This window comes from Seriola aureovittata, chromosome 12, assembly GCF_021018895.1.
Source record: "Seriola aureovittata isolate HTS-2021-v1 ecotype China chromosome 12, ASM2101889v1, whole genome shotgun sequence".
NCBI lineage: Eukaryota > Metazoa > Chordata > Actinopteri > Carangiformes > Carangidae > Seriola > Seriola aureovittata.
In genome coordinates this window covers 27,371,039-27,380,310 of record NC_079375.1, presented here as the reverse complement: position 1 = coordinate 27,380,310, position 9,272 = coordinate 27,371,039, and the positions used below count along the sequence as shown (strand labels likewise).

General features: G+C 49.1%; 1 protein-coding gene across 2 annotated transcripts; it reads right to left on the bottom strand.

The window, feature by feature from the left end:
• Window positions 1-263: 263 nt before the first annotated feature.
• On the bottom strand, window positions 264-6,432 carry si:dkey-154p10.3 (zinc finger protein 605). Of its 2 annotated transcripts, none has more exons than XM_056391507.1 (8): window positions 6,280-6,432; window positions 3,802-4,303; window positions 2,536-3,124; window positions 2,400-2,460; window positions 2,067-2,240; window positions 1,783-1,916; window positions 1,559-1,682; window positions 264-1,387 (listed from the first exon to the last, which is right to left on the bottom strand). In XM_056391507.1, exons 2-8 carry the CDS (start codon window positions 4,255-4,257, stop codon window positions 1,234-1,236), a joined length of 1,692 nt encoding a protein of 563 aa, XP_056247482.1. In that variant the 5' UTR covers window positions 4,258-4,303; window positions 6,280-6,432; the 3' UTR covers window positions 264-1,233. The 2 variants fall into 2 exon arrangements, with proteins under 2 accessions (XP_056247482.1, XP_056247483.1); XM_056391508.1 differs by lacking the exon at window positions 6,280-6,432 and adding an exon at window positions 6,105-6,272.
• Window positions 6,433-9,272: the final 2,840 nt, after the last annotated feature.

The following is a 9,272-nucleotide window of genomic DNA, read 5'->3' as shown; positions in this document are numbered from 1 at the left end:
TCCTCTGTCCTTTCCCTGTCCTTTCTCTCTCCTCTGTCCTCTCTCTCCTCACAATCACAAAGGAATCTCTTAACCTTTCACCTAAGAAGGCCTTAAACTCAGATGGCTGACTGTGCTGATAATACACTGATCAATTTACTTCATTAAGTGCTGAGGTCCATTTAAGGTACAAATTAAAGGGTACCAGTAATGTTACTATTCTAAGTTTTGTTTTACCCTTGTAAATCTCCTTAAAAAAAATCAGATAACACACCACCACAATAGTAAATTATAATCCATGACTTTATTTAATAATCAACCCAAAACTTTATCTGAAAAATAAGGTCCTTTTAAGGTATAAAGAGGTATATGAACATTTAAAGGTGTTCTCACCCGTTAAAAATCCCTTAATATCCAAACCTGGTGAAGCTGTTGAATCTCTGAAGTCAATTAAAGCTCATTAACTAAACAGAATCCTTCATCTCAAAAACAATAAACTCATCATTCACATTCATCTGGAAAATTAAGGGGAAACTCATGAAGCCGTTAACATCTACTAACATCTCAAATTAAGGAATTTTTGAGGGCTTCAGATTTTCAAAGTAAAGGACAAAAGAAGGATCTCTGACTGATTCTGATTCAGATGTTTGTGTGTTGGGAAATTAAGGGTTAATTAATAGTTAATTAAGAGATTGTCGGAGGCTGCTTTAAATGATCAACAGGACTGAAACGGTCCGATTGGTCAACCTAACGACCCTCACACAGACCCCACCCCGTCAGGTCAGTGAGGGTAATCAGCTTGTACAGGATTTGGGGGGGGGGGGGGGGGGCGCTGCTTCTGGTTTATTCTGAATAATCCACTTCCTGATCACGGACTGTCAGTAAGACACCACCAGAGACAGATACGGAACTAGAGACAGAATCAGAGACAGAGACAGAACTAAAGACAGAAACAGAATGAGAGACAGAACCCGAGACAGAACCAGAGACAGAAACAGAATCAGAGACAGAACCAGAGACAGAACCAGAGACAGAAACAGAATCAGAGACAGAACCAGAGACAGAACTAGACATTTTCACTACGACATAAAAAGAAACACAGAGATTCAGATTTTAGGTTTTATTTTCCTTAAAAAAACTTCTGTCAATGACATCAGCAGCGCGGCTGGTGGCATCATCACTGATTCAATGTAAGCTCTGTAGTCCCCGCCCACAAACTAACAGTCCAATCAGAGTGTCTCATCAGCTGTGAGGTCACAGAACAGCATGCTGGGAAGGGACATGGTGTCGGCGGACGTGTCTGAGGAGCAGCTGACGGTCCGGACTCGAGTACTCACAGTGTCGGCACGGAAACGCCTCACCTGTATGGTGACGGCGAGCATGGAGGTCCAAACTCTTCTTCTGGATACTGACAGAGAAAATATGACCTGTTACTATGGCAACCGCAGGCTGCCCTTGCCACTGTCACCACAGTCAGCTCAACAGATCAACAGCTATGAGGATATAAGGAAGTGTGTGTGTGTGTGTGTGTGTGTGTGTGTGTGTGTGTGTGTGTGTGCGTGCGCATCAGGTGTGTTACCTGCTGTAGTCACAGTGTTGACACCTGTATGGTTTCTCCTGACTGTGAGTTCTGCAGTGTCTGAGCAGAGAGCTGCGATCTATGGAGGCGTACGGACACTCAGCACACCTGTACGGCTTCTCACCTGACAACACACAACAACACAGCTGACAGTGAATCTCAGGTGTGTTCCCAGTGAGTCCTCAGGTGTCTGTGTTACTTGTATGAGTCCTCAGGTGAGTTACCTGTATGAGTCCTCAGGTGTTGCAGCAGGGAGGCCTTCAGTCTACTGCTGTAGGAACAGTGAGGACAGGTGAATGGTTTGTCTCCTCCGTGGACGCCCAGGTGACGCCTCAGAGTCAGCTTAGAAGAGAACTTCCTGTCAAGAAAATACATCACAGCTGAATTGACCAATCACAGCCCTACAACAGGTAATACACCTGTCACACTCCTGGTCAAAGTGTCATGAGGCCCTGCTGAGAGCAGTCTGCTGATCTGAGGGGTGAGGGATTGTGGGTAATGTAGTCACCTGTGACACAGCGAGCAACAGAACCCGGTCTGAGCTCTGATCTCTGAAGACTTCTGCTCAGCCTCCTTCTCCGCTTCTTCTTCTTCTTTCTTTCTTCTGGTGTACTTCTTCTCCTTCTTCTTCTTCTTTCCTGTGACGCTCTGCAGTGAACCAGTCTGAGGTCTACTGGTCTGACTGGAACCAACACAAACAGATACTGGTGTCTGGTTTTATCACAGGAACATAGTGACGACATATTTTAAATGTTAAGTTGAATTTGATTATTTGTGAACTGATGTGGTTCAGGTTCAGGGTCAGAGGTCAGGGGTCAGAGGTCAGGTTCAGGGTGTCTACCTGTCTGTATGCTCCGCCTCCTTCCCTCCTGCTGGTGCAATCGGCAGGCCCCTCCATGTGTCTGGAAGAATCAAAGCGTTCTCACTGTTATTGTTGTTGTTATTGACTATTGATTGATGATCACAGACATACTGACCAGAGCAGCTGCCATGTTGATGTGTTTGCTGGTGAACGTTTCGTGACACCACCGCCTTCTTCTTCTTCTCCTCTTCTTCCCTCCTCCTCCTCCTCCTCCTCCTCTTGCAGTGGCTCTTCCAGTGAGGCTCCAGCTCCTCCCAGCTGTCGGCCGTCCAGCTGCAGCGGATGCAGCTGAAGCCGCCGCCCGCTCGGTGGGACCGGACGTGGACGTCCAGCAGACGGCAGGATGGCAGCGTCACGGGACACAGGAAACATGGCAGCCTCCGTCTGCCGGAGGGTGGCGTCCTCGTCTGTCGGCAATCCGTCCCACTCTGCTTCAGGCTGGTGGCCTGGGGCAGGTGGGGGGAGTCTTCAGGGGGAGGGGGGTGTTGGGCAGGGCAGGAGGAGGAGTGGGGAGGAAGAGCAGGAGGAGGAGGAGGTCTGGCTGCTGAAATGCGACACAGTCCCAGAGTCATGAGGTGAGCGGACTGAGCCATCTCCTCCTGGGTGGCGGGGGGGTCGATGGAACAAGACAGATCCACTGGACTCCCCTTCAGGGGGAAGATGGAGGAGTCATCCTCCTCTTCCTCCTCAAACAGAGTGCTGACCTGCAGGAAGAAGAGACACAACTTCATATCTCTACACAGAGACGTCCTCATGCGTCCAAACACCTGACAACACTCAACAACTCAGGTCTCCATCACAGTGAGCTGTGGGCGTGTCTCTGATGATTCACCTGAACCCCTCCCCCTAAGACTGAGGGACAAGTACATTAGTGAAAACCTGTTAGCTTTATTAGCTCTGTTTGCTCCGTCAGCTTTGTTACCTCTGTTAGATTTGTTAGCTCCATTAGCTTTATTAGCTCCATTTGATTTGTTTACTTCGTAAGCTCTGTTAGCTTCATTAGCTTTGTTAGCGCCATCAGCTCCATTAACTTTGTTAGGTGCGCTAGCTTTGTTAGCTCCATTGGCTTTATTAACGCCGTTAGCTTTCTTAACTTTGTTAGCTGTTAGCTTCCTGAACTCCACTCAGACTGAGAGAAGAAGAACTCTAAACAAGGTTAAAAGTCCCAGATTGTAGAAAGTGTTTACCTGAAACCTACAATATTTTTATTGGATCACTCAGAAATCAGTCGGCCAATCAGAAGGTTCAGAGCCTCCTCTCTTCTGATTAGCTGACAGATGTGTCTTCTGATGGATCAACACTCAGCTTTAAGGTGCACATGTGATGGACAGATGTTACTTTAAGGCCTGTGTGTGTGTCAGGTGTGTGTCAGGTGTGTCACCTCACAGGTGTGTGCGACCTGCAGCCCCCCCTCGCTGCTGATGTCACAGGTGGGCGGGCTCATGTTGTCCAGCATATTGTAGAGCAGGAACTCCTCGTCCTCGTCGCTCTGCTTCGACTCTCCGTTCAGATCCAGCCGATAGGGTGACACCCCCCGTTGGAGACCCACCTCTTCTCCACCCTCAGCCCCGGCCCCTTCGTCAACTTCCTCCAGGTAGGTGAGGGCAGCGGGGCGGTGCCTGAGAAGCAGGTGGCTGCTGATGGAGGTCTTGAGGCCGCAGGTGAATTGACAGAGTTTACAGCGATAAAGCTCCACCAGGAAGGACTCCACCAGCCCCCCCGCCTCCCCCGACAGACCCTGCACCTCCCCGCAGTAAAGACTGGAGCTCACAGCCCCACCCACCACCTGCAGCGTGACAGGGCTGATGTCACAGTACCTCTGCTTCACCGATGACATCAGCTCCTCTGATTGGACAATCTCTATTTCCTCTGACCTTTGACCTCTGCAGGTGTCAACAAACAAACAGAGCACAGAAAATAAAGAACACAGAACTGAAACGAATACAATGATTCACATTAATCAATTAATAATATATGTAAATAATTAATTCATTATTAATATCAACCCATACTTATGTGATCTTTGATCTAAATATGAATAAAGCAGCTGCATGTTATAAACGTTTATTATGACCTGATTATAATTAATGTGAATGTTAAATATCATCATCATTTAATCCATGTTTCTAAATATCAACATTTACAGAACTATCTGCAAAATATTCATCATCCCCAGTGTCTAACCCTAACCCTGCTAATAAATCCTCTCAGCCTTTTCCTCATTGGTTACTGTTACAGCAGGACAGACTGTAGACCGGGTAAAGAAACAGACTGTAGACCGGGTACAGAAACAGACTGTAGACCGGGTACAGAAACAGACTGTAGACCGGGTAAAGAAACAGACTGTAGACCGGGTACAGAAACAGACTGTAAACCGGGTAAAGAAACAGACTGTAGACCGGGTACAGAAACAGACTGTAGACCGGGTACAGAAACAGACTGTAGACCGGGTACAGAAACAGACTGTAGACCGGGTACAGAAACAGACTGTAGACCGGGTACAGAAACAGACTGTAGACCGGGTACAGACTGTAGACCGGGTACAGAAACAGACTGTAGACCGGGTAAAGACACAGACTGTAGACCGGGTACAGAAACAGACTGTAGACCGGGTACAGACTGTAGACCGGGTACAGACTGTAGACCGGGTAAAGAAACAGACTGTAGACCGGGTAAAGAAACAGACTGTAGACCGGGTACAGACTGTAGACCGGGTAAAGAAACAGACTGTAGACCGGGTACAGACTGTAGACCGGGTAAAGAAACAGACTGTAGACCGGGTACAGACTGTAGACCGGGTAAAGAAACAGACTGTAGACCGGGTACAGACTGTAGACCGGGTACAGACTGTAGACCGGGTAAAGACACAGACTGTAGACCGGGTAAAGACACAGACTGTAGACCGGGTAAAGAAACAGACTGTAGACCGGGTACAGACTGTAGACCGGGTACAGACTGTAGACCGGGTACAGACTGTAGACCGGGTACAGAAACAGACTGTAGACCGGGTAAAGACACAGACTGTAGACCGGGTACAGAAACAGACTGTAGACCGGGTACAGACTGTAGACCGGGTACAGACTGTAGACCGGGTAAAGAAACAGACTGTAGACCGGGTAAAGAAACAGACTGTAGACCGGGTACAGACTGTAGACCGGGTAAAGAAACAGACTGTAGACCGGGTACAGACTGTAGACCGGGTACAGACTGTAGACCGGGTACAGAAACAGACTGTAGACCGGGTACAGACTGTAGACCGGGTACAGAAACAGACTGTAGACCGGGTACAGACACAGACTGTAGACCGGGTACAGACTGTAGACCGGGTACAGAAACAGACTGTAGACCGGGTACAGAAACAGACTGTAGACCGGGTACAGAAACAGACTGTAGACCGGGTACAGACTGTAGACCGGGTACAGACTGTAGACCGGGTAAAGAAACAGACTGTAGACCGGGTAAAGAAACAGACTGTAGACCGGGTACAGACTGTAGACCGGGTACAGAAACAGACTGTAGACCGGGTACAGACTGTAGACCGGGTACAGAAACAGACTGTAGACCGGGTACAGAAACAGACTGTAGACCGGGTACAGAAACAGACTGTAGACCGGGTACAGAAACAGACTGTAGACCGGGTACACTTCACAAACGTGCCTGCTGAGTCCGGGTCTTTCTCCTCACCCTCTCCTCGGAGCTCCCTGCGTCTCCGCGGTTTTCGCGCGATAATAGACTCGGATCCAGACTCACTGCTCAGTTGGTGTTTAACAACAGTTACGTGGCCACTGTAACACCTGGGCAGGTGTCCGTTTCTATAACCAATTTAACGTGAACAGATCAACATTTCACTGTAACTCACCTGCTGCTCCGACTCTCTGTTTACTTCCGCTGTTTCTTCTTCTACGGCCCGAACCATAGGTCTGAACCGATACACGAAGACCTCCATCGCCATCTGCTGGAGTGGAGGAGGAGGAGAGACAGAGAGAGAGAGACAGAGAGAGAGAGAGACAGAGAGAGAGGGAGAGAGACAGAGAGAGAGAGAGACAGAGAATTGAATTGAATTTTTCAACCAACATTTATTAACTGTACATAAACAGATTACATTATGTTAAACCTCCACAGACGTTACAATGAACTGAACACTAGCTGTCCATCAGCCACAGAGCAGAGCAGCTCCTCATGACCCCAGACCAGCTGGAACCTCTGCAGGTCCTGAGCTGCTCTGTAGAAGCTGAACTCTACCAGCAGTCTGGACTTCACCAGGTTCTTAAAAACAGGAAGCACATCAACATGTGACTCCTCCTTCACCTTCCTCTTGCGACTCACATACACCGCCATCTTTGCCAGTCCCAAGACAAAGTTTAAAAGGTGACATTTGTCCTTGTGTTGGCGAGTGTATTTAAAACCCAAAATAAAAACCTGCTTCGTAAAAAATTCTCCACACTTGGTAAAAAAGTTCTGTAACAGTGCGAAGAGAGGCGTGAGCCGTGAACACTCATAGAAACAGTGGAACAGCGTCTCCCTGAGACCGCAGAAGGGACAGCCCTCCTCTACAGCAGCATTAATCACTGCAATAAAAGAGTTCACCGCCACAATACCATGGAGGATCCTCCACTGCAGGTCCCCATGTCTTTTAGAGAGAGGAGGTTTATATAAAGACCTCCATGCCGGTCTTACATCAGGACGCAGTTTCAAGTAAGACCTCCATGGGGTGTCGCTGCGCCCATTCAGTGTCCTCCTGTTCAAAGTTTTAACCATCATCTGGTACAGAGTCTTTCCTGAGGCGCCCTCTAGAGACGCTCCTCCACAGTCAGCAGGTCCAAGGAAACACCCAGAACAATCCTTAAAATCCGGGAACAAGGTAATGGCAGGATACGGATCAGAACAATCTGGCTCCAGTGCACCGTCACAGAAGTCAGCCAACAGTGCCACCTGATGACCGGTCAGCTTCTGTCTCCAGTGCTGTAGCAACTGACCCACGACCCGTGTAGACCTCACCCGCAGCCGAACAGCCAGTCCAGCAGGATCATCCAGCCGTGGTCCAGCCAGCTCCAGCACCTGCCCCAGAGTAGAAACCCCTGCAGTCTGAAGCGTCCTGGATAGGGTGGGTCCAGCCCAGCCAGGACAGTCCAACACTCCTCCAAACAGCACCGGCTCCCTGAGGAGCCAGTACACCGAGCCGGTCTGTCCCTGCCTCTGCCTTCTCAGCAGAGTCCACACAGAGAAAACACTTTTATAAAAAGCCGGCAGAGATGAAAGTCTCATCCTCTCAGAGTCCATGAGGAACAGAGGCAGGTCCAATCCCAGACCACCAAACTGCCGCAGGATGCAGCAGGACAACGGTCTCCACACCAGGTCCGTAGGCCCAGTGAGCAGTCTCTGAATGAACTGAAGGCGGAAGGTGGCTCCCCTGCTGGCCAGATGGACCAGGCCCTGTCCACCCTCCTCCTTTGGTAAAAACAGAACACTCTGAGGAACCCAGTGTAACCTGTCCCAAAAGAAATCAACTAAAACTCTCTGGACCTGAGACAGAAGAGAAGCTGGAGGATCAACACAGGCCAACCGGTGCCACAGAGCAGAAGACACCAGATTGTTGACAATAAGAACCCGACCCCTGTAAGACAATTTAGGTAAGATCCATTTCCATTTCATTAGCCGACCTTTGACCCTTTCTAAAACATTGTCCCAGTTTTTCTTTAAAAACGTTTCATTTCCTAAAAACACTCCCAGATATTTTAGCCCTCCTGTTCTCCAGACCAACCCTCCAGGTAGCCTGAGCCGATCCCTCAGCCGGTCCCCCACCATGACAGCCTCACTCTTCCCCCAGTTCACCCTGGCTGAGGAAATAGAGCCAAAACGGTTCACGGTGTTCTCTAAAATATCAATATCAGTCTGGGAGTTGACCAGGACAATGACATCATCAGCGTATGCAGACAGTTTAAAAGAGACATCACAGTTGGGGAAACAAACACCACTCAGTCCAGTTCTCAGCTTGTGAAGCAGAGGCTCGATGGCCAGAGAGTACAACATGCCAGACAGAGGACAGCCCTGTCTGACACCCCTCTGGACCCCAAAGGGAGCACTCAGACCCCCATTCATTTTCAACACGCTCGCAATGTCACCATAGAGAACCTGGATCTTGGCTATGAAACCTGGGCTGAACCCAAAAGCAGCTAAGACTTGCCACAAGTACTGGTGTTCAACCCGATCAAAAGCCTTTTCCTGGTCTATTGAAATCAGACCAGTGTCTACAGCCAATGAGCCAGAGACCTCCAAAACATCACGAATTAAAGTGACATTGTCACTTATCAGCCTGCCGGGCACACAGTAAGTCTGGTCAGTGTGGACGACGGCAGCCATCACCCCTCTCAGTCTGGTGGCCAGGACCTTGGACAGAATCTTATAGTCCGTGCAGAGCAGTGAAACAGGTCTCCAGTTTTTCAGCTCTTGCAGGTCACCTTTCTTTGGTAGCAGGGTGATGACCGCCCTCCTACAGCTCAGAGGCAGCCGTCCTGTCTCTAGGCTGGCTGAGATCACCTCCAGCAAGTCCTCACCCAGTACTGACCAGAACGCCTTATAAAAATCCACAGGTAACCCATCCAAGCCTGGAGCTCTGCCACTCTGCAAACTCATCAGAGCCGCAGACAGTTCAGGAAGAGTTAACAGAGACTCCAGCTTGTCATTGTCCTTTGCTTCCACCTGAGGGAGACCAGTGAAGAAACTGCTGCACAATGAAGAGTTCAATGTGAATTCACTCTTATACAAATCTTTGTAATAGCTGGCCGCTAGCCTCCTGATCCCAGCAGAGTCTGAGACCACAGAGCCGCTGCCAGACCGTAAAGAGTGAATCAC